We start from the raw sequence: 17,813 nt of genomic DNA, 5'->3' as shown, positions 1-17,813 counted from the left end.
AAAACTTAATATTGACATTTTGTTTCCTTATGTTGTAATTGCTACTTCTGTCTACTCCATAAGTAAGACATCTATGGCATGGTCGTATGAAATTTGTGATTTTTGGCTTTATAAATAAAATTTACTTGACTTGAATATTGATGTATAATCAAGCTGATTTCTCACAAAAAAAAACCTGAGACCTCAACAAATTTAAACCTCTTGAAAAATGTTGCAGATTAAAAATAAAGAAGAGGGCCGTCCTCAGTGAAAGAAATTCTTTGTCGACTAACACTCATACTATTTTTTCGACTATTTGATTTAATCGACAGATCTGTAAAACTTAGTTTCTCCACAAAGAATCACACAAAAGCACCACTTTAAATCTTGTTTACCAGAGATGTGCTCATAAGTTTCTTAGAAATAAGTCATTCAGCATGAAAAAAGCACAAAAAATGACTAATATCTAAAGAAATCTTAGTCGACTGGGACCAAAATTACTGATTTGTCAACTAATCGACTAAGAGGGGGCAGCCCTAAATTTAAACCTTTTGAAAACCAACATTTTAGATTAAAAATAAAGAAGAAATTAATGCTATTAAACATATTTTTAAGGGCTTTGTGGGTGGTCATAAGATGATAAGCAAGACCAAAACATACATATAGTTCTTCTACACAGAATTATATATTTGATCTGACTTTTATCTAATCTTTGCATTCTTGTGAAACACTGGATAGTTTTACCGCTTTAAGCCTCTGAGAGTAGAAATGTTTCTGATGAGCTGCTCACAACTCATTGACACGCTGTGTTTAAGGGGTCAAGAGGTCAAAAGGCTGAGAACCACTGGTGTCATGTATCCAAAGTGAGACAACTGGGCTTTCTCTGTGTGATTTAGGTGCTAAACTAAATTGACAAAGACGTATATGAACTGTGATTGTGGCACGCAAAAAAAACAAACACAATCCCAATATTTTGGTCTCAGTTTACCATTTTGTTTCCTATGCTGACACATTTCGGCAAACAAGCCTTCAGTAGAGCACCGCAACAGTAATGATTGAGATGATTTTTGATTAAAAGTGTCTATTTTATACTATCATTCCTTGTAGCACCTCCCCATCACACCCTGTGGATGCTCTTATTCTCTCTGAAAGGAGGATGACATCACCCTTGAGGTGCTTTAATAAAGGCTGGTTTGCTAAAAATGTGTCAGCACAGAATTAAAATGGTAAACTGAGACCACAGTATTTGATAGATTATATTTTTGTGTGCTGCTATTCCAGTCACCCTTCATTTCTAACAGGAAGCTCTTCAGGCCAAACACATCTATTACATTTCAGCGGTGTGTCGACAATGAAAGAAAAAGTGGAAAAGAAGCAATGTTTATTTCTTCATCAAGGCATCACAATTGGTCATTGATTCCAGCCATTACATTATAATAAAATTAAAACCTTTTTTGAGTGTTGACACAATTTTTTTCTCAGAAGTTATTAAAAGAAACCTTGTGAAAAAGGTACGAACAAAAAAAAGAGAGTGCACAGCCAGAGTACCAGCGCATTTTTAGTGTCGAAACAAGATTTTCTGACTGGATTTGAGATTTTTTTTTGGCAGCTGATCAATATGAAATAAAGTGTTTGTTTGTCAGTCACACCGGGACCCGATGGGAATTTCTTCTTCTCCACACAAATATCACAATATGTGAAATTGCAGTAGGTCTACAACTACATACACGTGTAGTTATAAGTGTACTGGAAGTGAACAATATAAATATTTAGGATTGTTGTCCCAGAACCTAAAACTTATCAAAATACTTCACCACACATCTCCAGATTATGCAAAAACTTAAATTTAACTACTTGTTCAAAAAAAGTGGTTTCTTCTTATTAGAACTGATTGATAAGTTAACTACATTGACAGAGAACAGCTGTTGTATTGCACATCGCAATCCTCATACAAGGTTCAGACACACACACACACTCATTATTGTCCGTACACACGCTGAATCACACACCCGGTCACATTTACATATTCACAATCATACACGCTCAAAATAATGGTCCATGTTTTAGTGCCTATCCCGTGACACGGTAAACAAACATTCTTTGACAATAAAAAGGGAAAACAAAAACAAAAGAAATATAAACATCTTTTCCACTGATAGGGCCTGACCAGTGTTTTCTGACCCTGATGAGTCCAGATCCATCCAGGCCAATCCAGTCCGGTCCAGTCTTCATGTCACGCCTCACCCGAGTGAGTCCATAAACATGGAGTCGTCGTCGTCGTCGTCTAAGAAAGAAAACCTCTGCTGCTGCTGCTGCTGCTGCTGTGTCTAAACTGTCTGTGTACCTACTTGTTATGTGTTTTAAAGAGAAGACCCTGTCCATGTCTGGTTGGGATAGAAGTAGTAGTTGTAGTAGTAGTAGTAGTAATAGTGGTCGTGGGCTGGCGTCGCCTCAGTCTGGATCAGTATGTGGCGTTGGCGGGCTCCCTGCCCGAGCTGAAGAGTATGTCGGCCTTCGAGCTCATGATGTACGTCAGCAGCAGGGATGTTAGCAGCACGCCGAAACCCACGCCGAGCGTCAACATCTGGAGGAGTCAAAGGAACACTTAGCCTCGGAAAACATACATGGAAAACGCTAAAGGACCAGACTTTGGGTTTACATGTTACTGTTCCTACATTCCAGGCTGCTACTGGTTTTGACTAATTTCATTTTTCATCCATTTATTTCAGGGTTCCCCACGTTGTTATTTAAAAACTCCATGCTTTTCCAGACTCAAATTTCCAGATTTAGCTAGACATTTGTTATGTAAATAAATGGTTTCAAAATCCAACTGTTAACATGTATGTTACATTCTGACTATGTAGCCCATGCTATTATGTTGCCAAATAATTACCAGAATATGTAGCTAGGTACTGATTTCCACACGTCTTCACACAACAATTTTTTAGCAAAAAAAGGAACTGTCTATGTTTATAGTCTGTTTCCTCTCGGTGCAACAACTTTGGTCCGTGTTGCAAACGCAACATATTGGCTGCTCTCATTGGCTGTAACGTCCCGACAGGTCCAGATATTTAGCCTGCTAGATATCTGGAATGTGTCTGCGATGCCTTTGAACAGTTCACACATAGCGCTCGAGCGCCAAATTTGCGAGCACCGAGCCAACACTGATTTTCCTCTTTAATCGGGGAGCTCCAAAAACGAGTGTAGGGTGAACTGGCATAAGATGAGAGGCTTAAAATAAATGCTTAAATGAGATAACCGAGGCGGAGAGTTTTGTTTCATTTCAATTTGATGTGAAAATGAACTTGCAGAGACTTGAACCTTGTTCGAGATAGGTGATCAATCACTGTCAGCATTAAGTCGGCTTTGTTGTTGTTGTCAGAGTTCCTTTATTGCTGCTGTTTTGGAAACGCTACTCGTCAGTCTGACTGTGAAAAGCACTCACAAACAATATTGTTGGAAAATCCCACTCAGAAGCCAACCCCCCCCCCCCCCAAAAAAAATTGTGTTTAAAACGTATTCGTGTGAATGTCGCTTTTGACTCTGAGTGAAGGGAAGTTTACCTCCAGTTCGTGACTTGCCACCAGGAATATGCGTCCTTTGATGGCCTTCCACCGGGACTCTGTCCACGTTGAGTAATCTTTGGAGGTGTACTCCCGCAGGTCGAAGGCCGGGGACACCGCTTTAGAGAGACGGACTGTGGAGCGCACGCAGAAACCCTCCCTCTTTGTGCTGTTGGGAGGCGCTGCACCTTGAACCCACATGTAGTAGTACATCTGATGGAGGAGGCAAGGGCGGGGGGGGTCACAGGGTGGTGGAGGGAGGAAATAAATATATTATTAGTTATTTTCAAAACATGTGTCAAAGGCATGCAGATGTTACAGTTCCAATAGAATTCCTAATTTACTTTTATTCTATATTTATCTAGTATATTTGTATTTACTGTATATGTAAAAAAAAATAAAGTTTTTTAGTCGAGACTTTACATGTTGCTTTCACTCTGTCCTCATTTATATCTTGTGTCAAAGTTAACATGATTGTTTTTATGCTAAATGCTGTGAGAGTTTCTGGACAATATTTGTCATTGTTTTGTGTTAGTTGATTTCCAATAATAAATATGTACATACATCTGCATAAAGCAGCATATTTGCCCACTCCCATGTTGATAAGAGTATTAAATATGTGACAAATCTCCCTTTAAGGTACATTTTGAACAGATACAAAATGTGCGATTAAATATTCTAATCGATTGACAGCCCTCCCACCCACATTTTTAAATAATGTGGGTTTTAGTTTAGCTAATAACGATAAGTAGATTAATTGTGTGTGTCTCGTATATTTTGGCATTTGTTTATTTTGCAGATTTTTTTCTGCAATTGTTTTATTATTATATGTCATTTTTTATATAAAATACATTGTGTTCCATTTTATTATGTATGAAATATGCTATAAAGATAAAGTTAACTTGACTTGTTTATCAATGTAAAGAAAGATAATCTAACTATTTTGATAACCGATAAATCTTTTAAATCCATTTTTCAAGCAAAAATGATATAAATCTATAAATCTACTGGTTTTAGTGTCTTAAATGTGACGACATGCTGGATTGTTTGTCCTACAAAACAAACAATTTTGTAAACTTGTGATACATTTTTCTCTATTCTTTGACTTTATATAGACTAACGATTATTTGATGAATTGGGAAACATTTGGTTGATAAAATAATTGATTAATCCTTAATGAAAATAATTGTTGGTTGCAGCTGTAAACATTCCCGTTTTTTCTTAATTATATATTTTCTCTCTCTTTCCTTTTAATTTCCTTTTTACAAATTGGTTCATAAAAAGAGATGAACTAATAGAGATTTGAGATACACATCTTGACCTTTTGTAATAAAAGTTTATAACTTTATTCTTGTGATATAATTGGTCTGTAAATTACTAAAAGGAAGACTGCTATAGGTCTTACATGTTTGGTCTCTTTGTCCTTCTCATCCTCTCTCTGGTTCTGGCAGTTCTCCTGGGTGATGTTGGCGGTGTTACCAGTCAGGTTAGCCAGCAGGTGCTGGACCAGAAGGGTCGGTTCGCTGGGCTGTTGGGCCACGCCGACGTAGAAGTTTGTGGGTCTATCAGCTGACAGACAGACAGACGACAGAAGACATTAAGTCTTGTGTCAAAAATGTCACCCCTGGACAAGCATACATGGCCGAGGATCCACAGAGGAGATTTACTAGTGTCTCCTCTGCTCGGTCACCATTAGTTCAATAATGAAAAAAGGGAAGCTGACTGCCCATTAGGTTCTAGTAATACAAGCAAGCAAGAGTAAATATACCAAAGTACAGTAGTGACATTCATACACACATACAGCTTCACAATAAAACATATTCAATCATTTTCCGTCACTTTTGTATGAGTATAGTAAATGTTAGCTTGTATCCCAACTTACCCAGATGGCTCGAGAGGTCGGAGGGGACTACTTGCTGGAACCAGGAATTATTTGACCGAACAAGGAAACCGTACAACATCCGGGTCACCTGAGGGACAGAAAACAGTTAGACAGTCAGTCACGTCTGTTCAGTTGCAAAATAAAAGACACACCAAGAAAAATTGGTATTGGTAAGAAATATATCCAGAAAGACAGAAAAATAGCTCTTTGTTTGTCTTTGAATTCATGATATTGCAATTAAATAAAGCTATGTGTAAAGGAAGCAAATAAAAACAAAACATGAAGAGAATAATAATAATAATATGTTTGGCTAGTCTGAATCAGAGTTAATTTGATACTTTTGGTTTGTTTTCTATTTAGTCTGGATCAGTTTCACGGTGCACAAACTAAAATAAAAAAAAATAAGTTGCAGAGGGGAGTGTACGAGGAAGCAAATTTATCTTTTTCGTCTCAAGAACTATCACTTCTATGCAGGGAATCCCGGACTTTGAAATATTGCTGTCAATGTTTTACACTTTGACTCGGCACTGATTTACTGTGCACACGAATCGCTCCTCCTCCAGTTTATCTCCAGTGACTTTATAAACCTCACTATTTTTGTGGGACTTTATTTAGCATATCGGTACGTTCTCTAAAACGACTAGTGTCATGTGAGTGTAACATGTGGGAAAGTGAGGGTTAAACAGTAAAAGCAGGGTGTTTGCAAGATTATCACCTCCTAAATAAAAGACATATTTGAAGACAATTCAAAGGGGAAAATAATACAAATGTAATTTGCAAGTTTTGATACTGAGTATCACAGAATAATCTGCATTTCTAGCTTAAATTCCCACCTTAAGTAAATGAAGAAACAGCAATATTTTTAAAACACTACTTTTACTGTGTGCTACTTTAGATTAAAACAAAGTACAGATTCATATTCTTCAGGTGGAGAAAGTTTGTGGTGTTGAGAAGGGGTAGATAAATAGGAATAGTGAACTTGTAGATAAAACAGATGGAAACATATTCTATTAATTCCTAAATGAAATCTTACTGTTAGACGGTCTGCGGTAATGCTGCTCAGCTGGGTTTCAGCTCCTCCTGCTTGTATGTACAGAGCCCGGGCAACCAACGTGGCCACCTCAGTCAGAGCCTGAAAGATGCATGAAGAGAAATGCAGAAAAAATCTTTTATTAGTTGCCTCCCAACAGAATCTGTGTGAAGTTCTCAGCAGTAAATTAAACAGTAGCATCATGAAGACAGCTTAAATACTGCCAGACAAGTTTTGACGTGTTGACTGTGAGTAAGGGTTAGATGATGACTCAACTATCTGCTGCTCACAACTCCCAAACACAGAAAACAACTATTTAAAACAGATGTTATAAATAACACATGAACAGTAGAATGACTGCAAAAACATGGCCTATTATATCCAATATACAAATGAATCCATCTCATCAGATACAAAAGGGTTCATGTTGATATCAGAGCAAATAAGAAAACTTGTAATCAACTCTACTTGAACTTATATCTGTCTGACCACAGCGAGTGAAGCAGAAGCTGTGCACCAGCTTTGCAAAGCTAATTCAAGAACACATGAATATAGTGAATATTCAGCCGATTAGACTGTTGTCGGGCTATTAAATAGGCGTCATCAGTCGCTATGAGCACCATAGATGTGGGTCAATAGGGGCCTACTACGCCCGCTAGTAGGTTTTATCATCCATGCACATGGTAGATCACTGAAAGAAGGAATAAAAGAACACGATCGTGACCTCTAGCGACCATAGTAATTATGACAGGAGCAGAAGCGGAAGTCAGGCGCTGTAGTATAGACAGTGTTGTCTTTGTGTTCATAGTTGTTTTAAGACAAAACACAATGTTTTTCCCTAAAAATTGACTAAGGTTTTTAATGCCTAAACTTAAACAACTTTTAGTTTTTTTGCCTAAACCCCAAAAAAGGTTGTAAGAAGGCTTTTTGTTTGTGTTCAAAACGTGATGTTTCATTCATTTCATCCAACGTGTTGCGTTTAAGTTTCACTTTCACAGCGTAGCCTACCTCAGCAGTGTCAGTGACAAAGTCTAGCTGCTCCTCTGGTGTCAGGTTCGGTGGGTAAGATACATTCAGGTACTCTGCATTATCGTACATGCTCTCATAGAACCTGCACACAGAACAGGAAAATAAATTAACAAAACAATTCCTTGAGGCAAAACAGATCCCATGATTATAATCAAATGTAATAATGTGTAATGATGATAGTGAATCACTTGTTGGTGAAAGCAGACTGGTGATCCTCGATAACAACGCCAGGGATTGGCCGAGCTCGCAGGAAACGCTGGAAGGACGAGGGCGGGAGTGGCTGAGAGACATTGGGCTCGTCCACGGAGAAGTTTAAACCTTTGGCAGCCGACTGCAAGTTCACAATGAGCTTCCTCACCTGAAACAGTGAAGGGAATTTATTAATTGTTCTGCTTTTATATCCAAGTCTACTTTTAAACGTAAATTACATAAATTGAGTATCACTGTAAAGCTGAGACTCGTGTGGATCCAATGAGCCCAACTGTATTCATGTGTGATGATGTTACTCCCCATAGTAGCCATTTCATATAGTGAGACCATTTTTTGAAACTTGACCTCCCTGTATAAAATGACCTGTGGTGACCTCTAGGATAATCACAGCCTCATGAAACTTTCCAACCACAAACTACAGACCTAGAGCATTCAGAGGTTGGATGGCTTTCCTAAGTAGATTGACAATAAGAGCTGAACAGTTTCCAGAACAGGAGTGCTCGCCATCCAATCGCCGCAAAATACAACTCTTGCAGAAATCTCCAAATGTCAAAAGTTTTTGATACCAAATCACAGCATGGCTTTTTCTATGGTGTTCCTAAAGGGCTTGGTGTCTTAATGTGGTATTTTGGAGGGATAATTGATCATTTATATCAATTGTTGAGTGGTAAAAAGTGGCACCAAATCTGTGTAACAAATGGCATCAACCCAAAAATTGCTGCAACAACTTATGAGACATAATAGAGCAAGGGAATGACCATCATATACTTCTATCATGATGTTCTAAACCCTTAAGACACTTCTACAATTAATTTTAATTAATTCATGAATTTTATTTATTTTATTTCTGATTTATGACAAAGCTATTTCTATTGTTTTAGGATCTTTTCAGAAGTACAATTTAATCTTAATGTATTTCAACTTAATTATCCTCTCTTTAGTTTCAGCTACTGTATTACTTACTTTATGATTCAACAACATACTTTTGTATTTAGTATCGTTTACTATATGGTGAATACAGTACCTCTAGTTTTATGTGCATGCTTCTTATTGTGTACAGTGCATGCTTACAATGTGTATAGTACTGTATACTTTTAGTTGACCTCTCTATTCTCTAAGAGAGGAAGCTCTTGAATATACACAGATACAAACCTCTTCATTGACGCTGCTGTTCTTCCTAGAGACAGGATCAGAGTGGAGCCACAGCTTGGAGTCAGCACGAAGTCCCACCTATGGTGAACAAATTCAACATGCTGATAAACTACACACACACACACACACACACATTATATGCATAAATATAACGTACATCTGATAATGTTGAAGTGATAAAAGGACAAGCACATATTCTTTACTGATTCTGTTCACAATTTAAAAAGGTATAAAATTGCAGCTATAATTATTTTGGCATCAACATGTTTGATAAATATACACATTGTTTAAAATGTAGTAATAATATAATAACATAAGTTTTTTATTGCTACTTATGGTTTCATGAGTCATGTTTTAAAGTCATTCATTTAATTCATTAAATTGTTTAAAGTAGGGTTGGTTATCAGGCCTTAATACTTTTTAAACCAACCAAATTGTGTCCACTGAGTATCAAAAACAGTCAAGTACCAACAGTTGGCTGGACAGATTAGTAGTATTGTTTACCTATTCTTTGTTCAGATAGATTTTAGGTACCGAAACTCAGGTATAGTATTGTTGCCAGTATTGAAAACTCCCAAGCAATACCGTGCCAACATTTAAGTCATGTTTTTTTAAATGTCTCATTAAGTGTTCCCTTAAAATCTGATGGTCTGTGCAGGTTGACACAGTAGATTACTGGAAAAGACTACAATACACACCTGTCCAATCTCCAGTACGGAGTGAACGTTGTCCAGGTCCAAGGCGAAGTGATTGTTCCCCATATCATACACCATCCTCGAACTGCCAATGTAGTCAAACGTTTCCTGGAGTCAAAACAGTCACATAAAAAGTACAAAAAGATTCAGTAAGGCTGGCAGTACAACATCAAATTCGGTATGTTCGTCAAGCACAATGATGCATGCAGTGATGTGGACGCGACTGACCCCTTGAAAGAAGGTGTAGAGGATGGTGCGCTCAGGTGGGGCCTCCTGGGTGACATTTCGCAGAGCTTGAGCGGCCGCCAGCAGAGTGACAAACCCAGAGACGCCACTCTCTGCTCCGGGAGCAACTTCAAAGAAAAAAGACCTGCTGTCCAACTGCAGAGAAGAGACAAGAGACATCATACCAGCGGTAAATAGTTCAGTTCAACTTGCAATAAGCTATTTTTTTGATCACAGCATAAATCATAATGTGACCTCAAACTATGAGGGAATGCAGCCCATCTTGTCTTTCGGTTTACCTACAGCATAATGCGTTTCTGCTGAAAAAGAGATGTGTACAATATAGTGGTGCAACAGTTCAACAAGCCCATGGTTCAGTTTTTGGGTTACGGTTCAGTTTGTTTTGCTCATTAGGGAGAAGAAAAACATAAACATTTCCAATGTGTTTGAACTCCAAAATGTATAAATAGATTAACTGATATATTATATGAAGCAATAAAACAGATTTTATACATGAAATAAAGCAGGCTACCTAATGGTCAAGTAGGCCTTTGTTCAGATAATTGCCTCTTCCATGTCTCTGGCACCTCATCAAATAATTAGTAGGCCTGATTAAGTTTAATAGGGGTTCAATATTGAACGGGTCGTTTTTTTACGGTTCGCTTTTGCATCTCTAGTACAGCAGGGCTGCAACTAACGATTATTTTCATCATCAAGTAATCTACTGATTATTTTCTCAATTAACGGATTAATCATTTAGTTAATAAAATGCCAGAAAATAGTTAAGAAAACCATAAAATGTAAATTTCCTGTCTTGTTTTGTCTGACCAACAGCCTAAAAACTATCCATCCATTCATTATCTGTAACTGCTTATTCTATTCAAGGGAAGAATTTGCTAACTCCACACAGAAGGGCACAAGCTGGCAAACAGGTTCAAACCCAGAACCCTCTTGCTGTGAGGTGACAGTGCTAACCACTGCATCACCATGCCGCCCGCCAAAAAAACGAAATACATCCAATTTACAATGATGTAAAACAGAGACAATCCTCACAATCCTCCCTTAGATGAGCTGATTTTTGCTTAAAAAGAGGCTCCTCTGCCGGCTTATCATCAATTTCATTGTTTCATGTGTTTTGTTTTCGTAGCGCTTGTTCTCAACAACGTTAAGTAGGAAAATATTTACACAAGAAGCAAAGCAAAGAAACGCTGCCTGTTACACAGACTGTAACTGTTACATCACATGCATCATGTTAGCTTGTACTTGGCTTTTATACTGGAAGTGAGTGAGATCACTGCAGATACCGACTGAAGAAATTTCAACGGGTGTTCATGTTAATTACTAAAACTAAATATTGGTTTAGGACTAAAACTCAGAAGAAGAAGGACTCTTTCCTGTAACTCACCTTGGTTGCTGCTATGACCACACTCTCCCCCACCTTGTGCCCCTTGGCTGTGTTGTTGATAGGCTTGGTGGAGGCCCAAACATTATAGTCACCCAGTGGGTCACAAACCATCTCTAAAGGGAGACACAGAACAAGAACCAGACTTCAGTTAGAATTGGTAAAAATAACAGTATAATCCTCACTGAATAGACTTTCTCCCTGACAAAGTTATTTAGCCTTTAAAAAAATGCCATTTGAATGGTAAGTAAACCTGTTGTGTCTAGATATTTATTTATTTAAAATAAATACCTGGGCTGATGCTGAAGTTGATGTCATTTCTCCTCATGCAGGTGGCCGTGTTAGTGACGGCGGACATGTGGGAGTACAGCTGCATTGCACACAGCGGGTACCGAGGAGTGCTGCCGTTCACAGCGCGGTTGTGGTCCATGTAGCACTGCGAATAGAGGAAAGCATGCACATATGAAACCCCTTCGTGTGTGTGGGTTTCGATACCATTACAGTATTTTAACAAATCTCAAATAGTTTTCCATCCTTAGAACAAGTTGGAACACATACAACTGGGTCTGGTGCTCTTGCTGAGGGGCACACTGGCAGGTCTGGGCACAGCAATACACTAACTACCATGTCTGGCGCTAAATTAATCACTTTGACATCTGGGGATCAAACGTGAAACCCTTGGTTTACAGAACAGTTTCCCTCGTCTATCCCGCCATCTTATCTGAGACGGGGATCAACCACAAAGTTTCAAACTCATAGAAAATAAACTAACATGAATTCAGTCTTGAAACTGAAAGCTGATATGAAACTCTGTGGCTCAGCAATGTAAGGTCTATTCTGTGAGAACATGAAGCCCGCAGAGGAAGAGAATCATATGCACACTTGCACTGCATCAGAAGCAGATATTCAAAACCTATGTAATATAATCTGTCTGTTTTTTTGTCTCATATAATAGTGGAAAAGCAGCTAATGATTTGTGGGTTCCGACAAATCGTCTCAACATAATGTGCAACAACATGTTGGCTTTAGAAAGAAGATGATCTTAAGTGCTATTGAAACAGCTTTATTGGCATCATGCCTAATCTCAACCACTACTGGGACAAATTCAGATTTTTTGTAAATGTACTGTTTTGTAAAGGCACAAGAGGCAACTGGAAAACAATTAGACAGACATTTTGTGACAGCAGTGACAACAAAGTTGAACAAAAAATAGCATAATGTAAGAACAACGTGATTATATCAAATGGGATTAACAGACAAATGATCAGCTTTTGTTGTTACCTGCCGTATGACCTGAGTGTCATTGTCCTCTTTCAGAGAGAAGATGGGAAAGTCATACTCCTCATAGGACAAGCCGTTTCCCAAAGGGTTCCACAGTGTCACGTTACAATGGGCCATGGCTGGAGCATAGCTCTCTGAATACACGCCTGAGGGAAATACATACAGTGCATGTCACACTAAAGCACAGAAGCGTGTATTGCATGAGCAGATTTCTGTAAATACACTGAAGCTAATAAAATGGTGCTGGTATCTAGCGCCCTGGTTTCTACTAGTGAGCTGCATGAAATATGTAATCAATTATCAACAGATATGCTTCTAAAAAATCTATAAAAAAGTATTTACCCCCTGGACTTTTCATACTTTATTCTTTAGCATTAATTTTTTGTTTATCTGTGTCAATACATCATCTACAGTTGCGAAGTGGTTGCAGAGGTAGAAGTTCCATTCATTTTCTCCTTAAACAGTGTAGTTGGAACATTATTTTCGACTGCTTGGATGAGTGTGAAAGTCTCCCGGTTGAATCATCAGTACAGCTGCATTAGAAAATATCTGATTCTTTGATAAAAAATGTCAAAGGTACAAGCATGTGTACATAAAAACTTCAGGGGAGAAGGTAACTACGACTCCCAACATGCATTTCGGCAAGAAACATCCAATCAACAAGCTTAAAATTCTGTTATGGGGCGCCTCGAAAGTAAAGGCAAAGATTACAGTGTTGTGAAAACTGACAATATGCAGCTTAAATCAACTCAGTTTTGGACTCTGGTGAAATTTTGGACTAATTCAGCAACTATGCTTAGCCCAGCGTAATTTTGTATAGAAACTAAACGACAGCATTTGGAATATGCTACAGCTCTGACAGACTTCCTCTCCTTAGCAATGGTGGCAGAAGCTCATGGGTATTGTAGTGTTTAGGGCTGTTTGCCAAACTGATGGGCAAATCATTAAAAGTTGAAATAATTCAAAGTGACAGGCATTGTGTAAACCTATAGCTTTTTACATTAAATCATTAAAAGAAAAAATTAAATGGGAATACAGAACTGGGGAAAAAAACAGTGGCTCCCCTCACCTCGCAACTCTATTTACATCTAGTGTTATTTAACATAGTAAGATAACGAAACATGAAGTTTAGCTTTTTAAAAGCGCCGGACTATGACCTTTTGATTGGTGTCTGAAGCTATTCTTACCCAGTTAAAAAACAAATAACTCTGGTCAGTGGTCACACATGCAGCCTTGAATTTATGGTGTCACAGAATAAACTGAAGTATAAAGTGATGAGACATTAAAACTGTGTTGTAAGGTCACACATGACTATACGGTGACACTACAATGTTGCAGAAACAGTTCACAGAACATGAAAACTGAAGCCACTACAGCATGCAATTTCATGCGCTGCGCCCTCTGAGGATCATAAAACTACAATTCATTTCTGTAACTGGTGTAACACTGAGGGGACAAGTCTCAGCAGGCAATCCCTCACCCACCTGTGTTCTCGTTGGGACAGGAGGTGTGCGGAGAGAAGCCCTCGAGCGGGTTTGTGTTTGGCGCCACAACAGCAACGCCAGCCACCCTGCTGGAGCCGTTCTTCAACTTCATCATGATGGATCTGACATCAGGCAGACAGACGGCACGGGGCAGTGGAAACGATACGGGTACAAACACAGGTCAGACGGGGATTTGTAAAGTTTCTCTCCTCAGGGTTAGACAGGTGGTAAATTAACTGACATTTCGTTATGACTAGGGCTGTCCCAAATACAATTTTTTGGGCTTCAAATCTTCCGTGAGAAATATTCAAAGGTATTTGAAGCTTTACAGCGCAGCAGGCCGACAGGCTGACAGGTTCTTTTGTCTGTCTCCATCTCCCCCATTTTAAATGGTAAATGGACTTGCATTTATACAGCGCTTTTCTAGTCTTCCGACCACGGCGTTTTACACTACATGTCAGCATTCACCCATTCACACATACATTCATACACTGATGGCAGAGGCTGCTGAGGTGCCAACTTTGCCCATCAGGATCTAATCTAAATACTCATTCACACACCAATAGCAATTTGGGGTTAAGTGTCTTGCTCAAGGACACATCGATATGTGACCCGGAGCAGCCGGGGATCGTTGCCCATAACAACGGTCTGTTATACATAGAAAAGTCTGTTGTAAAGAAAAAATAAACAATAGAACGACGTGATTGACCAGTCAGAATCAAGTTTTCAACAAAGCCGTGTAATAACTAATAATAATTCATGTTGAATATGAATAATAAATGATGTTGTAGGGTTATTCCTTATTTCATGGGCTGTTTTAGGATTTTTACATTATTATTACATACTTAGTATATATGAAAAAACAAAACAAAAAACAAAGCATTCGAATACTGATTTGGAGGTCAATCACCATGGCAATGGTCGGAGCTTCAAAGCATTCGGGTCAGCCCTAGTTACGACTAATTGAGTTTTACTGCCATGTCCTGATTTTATAATTTATCCCCCAGCTGCTACTCTAAATAGAAAAATGGACTGAACTACTAACACCTTTTCACTATTATTTAATCCATATAGCCGTTCAGAACAACTATAAACACTTCTGATTTCTGACATGAGACAATGGAGTATACCCTGGCCCTTACTCTCATTAAGAACTACTGTAGGTACTTCCTCTGCAGGGTGAGACATGTTAACTGTACCTGGTAAACAGCGGGTACTCCAGGATAACCAGGTAAGGAGGATTGAGACCAGAGTGCAGGACCCAGTCCAGGTTTTCCTCTGACTCAAGCACATGGAGCACGCCCACATTACCTGACAAATGGGCTGAAATCAGAAAGAAAAAAATTAAATATCAGCCTCTCTGATATGAGGTATAACAGCTGTATTAGATACAAATGTCCTGAAAGCATATCTAATCGATATGTGTCCACCAGGCCTCGTCTCCATTACAGGAGAGGTTAGAGGATGATGCAGCAAAGACAAAACTGCTACTGCTTTGTAGTTTAATAGTTCATTATATTCTAACAGCTTTTGATAAATCAGATATTAACCACAGAACATGCCTGGTTTATCTGCAACTTGTGTGCTTTTATCTTCTTCCAAAATTCCTTTCTAACTCTCAAAGCTACAGAATTGATTTGTAGGTTTTTGCCTCAAGCAACCACACAGAAAATTCTTTGAAAATACTTTTCAGTGGACTGTCTAATAAGCATTTTACTACAAAATCCAAGTGAAAGAAAGACACTAAGAGGCCATAAGGACACACACTCTACCGTTCAGATGTGCAAACTGTGAAATGGATTTTTACTTGTCATGAGGGTCCCAGAGGCATGTTGGATTCTCGTGACAAGTACAAAGCATCACTTTAATCTATTGCTTTACTTACACTGGCAGCCTATTTGATGTGTTGCATTGAGCAGTCGCACACACGGGACAGTGTAATTGAGATGCACATAAATCTTGTTTTCCACTGAATTACAGCTGACACCTGCAAGAGAAAAAAACACTTTTAACAACTGCACAAGGAGAGGAATACAACATCAGAGCATAGCTTTTACCAAGACTGCATGATAAAGAGAGAAAAACTGAATTTCTGTCACAAATGAGTTGGTTTTAATTGTTCAGAGAACCTAAAATGAACTCTCACTTGTAAAAGTACATTCATCATTTTAGACTTGAGATCCCTTTAGTTTAAAAAACTCTTGCATACAGGCAGATGAGCTTTTTTCTTCTCTGAGAAAATCACAGACAAGTCCTTTGAAAATGGTGGAAATTTAATTCAGACAAATCCATGACTTAGTATACTCTGGGCCAGTGCTCATTGCTTGCACTGTTTTTAATCACATATAAAAGCTCTGAATGACCTGGTACCGGAGTATGTAACTGAGCTCCTCACACGGTACTGTCCAAACAGGCCCCTCAGGTCTGCTAGTCTGGGTCATTTAACTGTTCCAAAGACCAGGTTGAAAACAAAAGGTGATCGAGCTTTTGCAGTAAAGTCCCCGACTATGGATCAGTCTTCCACTGAGCATTAGATCAGCTGACTCTGTCACTACTTTTAAATCCAGTCTTAAAACCCACTTTTATAGAAAGGCTTTTCCAATCAGCTGAATTATAGTCTTTTGTATGCTTGTGTGCTGATGTGTATATATGTGTATATGTAACTGTATGAATATGTATATGCTTGTTTCTTTATTTTCCCCATTCTATTGTTTTTTATTTAATTATTTATTGTTTTCTGTTGTATATGATGTGCTTTGGGCTTGAAAAGTGCTCTAGAAATAAAAATATTATTATTATATTATTATTTTCAAGACTGTTATAAATTTCACCCAACAAGCCAACATGTTGCGTTTTTAATAAAATGTTTGGCTTGTTTCACCTGTTGGTCCTACATCCTGTTCCACTGAGTGACAGCCCTAAAGAGTACCTGAGAGGAGCAGCAGTCACGTTAAAAAAGCCCTTTTAATTCAACCCGGGTGATATTGTAGTGGATCACTTGTATGCCGAATTTAGCAGAGCACCTTAAAGATTTCAAAAATGTCTTAATGTGTGCTTTAACTACTTTTTGTGTTTCGTGACAACGAATCAACATTAAACTACTAAAGATTTGACTGTAGTTTGGCGTGACGCTCCCTGGAGCTCCGGGCGGCCGCATCACGAGCAGAATCACGCTGATGCTGCCGCTCGTATCAAGAGACCCAATCTGTGACAGTCTAAAGAGAAAGTCTTCGAAAAGACTTAATAAAAACAGGCCTAGGATAATGTCTGAATTCCCAGTTGATGGGTATTGGTAAAGAAGTGTTACACCACCAAACCTCATTGTAGAACCAGTACATTAACCCGTCAGGGGAGGTTTAAGCCCAACAGCTTCTGCTATCGCTGACTAGCTTAGCATCCGGCTAGCTCCGAGCACAAAGAAGTCTCTCAATCTAACCTCCCGATACAGAAACACACCGAGCTCACAAACTAATACGTGGACATTGAAATAGAGCACTGTTACAATACAACTTACCGACGAAAAACCAACAAACTAGCAGATGAACGGTCCATTTGTTCGACAGCAGATCCATCTTCCTGGTTTGGAAAGCAGAAGAGCACAACAGTAGGTGTTGACATGTAAAGCGTCCGGGTGGTTCCGCTGTTTGGTTCCGCTCTCTGCTGAAAGGAGACGGACTCATTCAAAATGGCAGCTCTGCAGCCTTCTCTCTCTTTTATTTTATTTTATTGCCTTTATTTCATAAACTGGTCATACAGGTTCAATTACAAAGACAAAACTGTAAGAGGAACAACAAGACAAAATAAGAGATGCCAGGGGATAAACAGCTTACAAGTACAAAGCCAGGGGAAATAAACATTTAGATGAATATATTAAAGAGGTG

General features: G+C 38.6%; 1 protein-coding gene across 1 annotated transcript; it reads right to left on the bottom strand.

Annotated features, from left to right (window-relative positions):
• Window positions 1-1,343: 1,343 nt before the first annotated feature.
• ncstn (nicastrin) lies at window positions 1,344-17,602 on the bottom strand. The gene is made up of 17 exons (XM_074652085.1): window positions 17,447-17,602; window positions 15,818-15,919; window positions 15,132-15,255; window positions 13,933-14,054; window positions 12,449-12,594; window positions 11,459-11,603; window positions 11,171-11,283; window positions 9,769-9,921; window positions 9,544-9,648; window positions 8,846-8,923; window positions 7,672-7,841; window positions 7,463-7,565; window positions 6,458-6,556; window positions 5,425-5,512; window positions 4,948-5,111; window positions 3,543-3,755; window positions 1,344-2,563 (listed from the first exon to the last, which is right to left on the bottom strand). Exons 1-17 carry the CDS (start codon window positions 17,502-17,504, stop codon window positions 2,441-2,443), a joined length of 2,106 nt encoding a protein of 701 aa, XP_074508186.1. The 5' UTR covers window positions 17,505-17,602; the 3' UTR covers window positions 1,344-2,440.
• Between the last annotated feature and the right edge of the window lie 211 nt (window positions 17,603-17,813).

This window comes from Sebastes fasciatus, chromosome 11, assembly GCF_043250625.1.
Source record: "Sebastes fasciatus isolate fSebFas1 chromosome 11, fSebFas1.pri, whole genome shotgun sequence".
NCBI classification, from domain to species: domain Eukaryota; kingdom Metazoa; phylum Chordata; class Actinopteri; order Perciformes; family Sebastidae; genus Sebastes; species Sebastes fasciatus.
The sequence above is the reverse complement of the archived record's forward strand: the minus strand, read 5'-3'. Positions and strand labels throughout refer to the sequence as shown.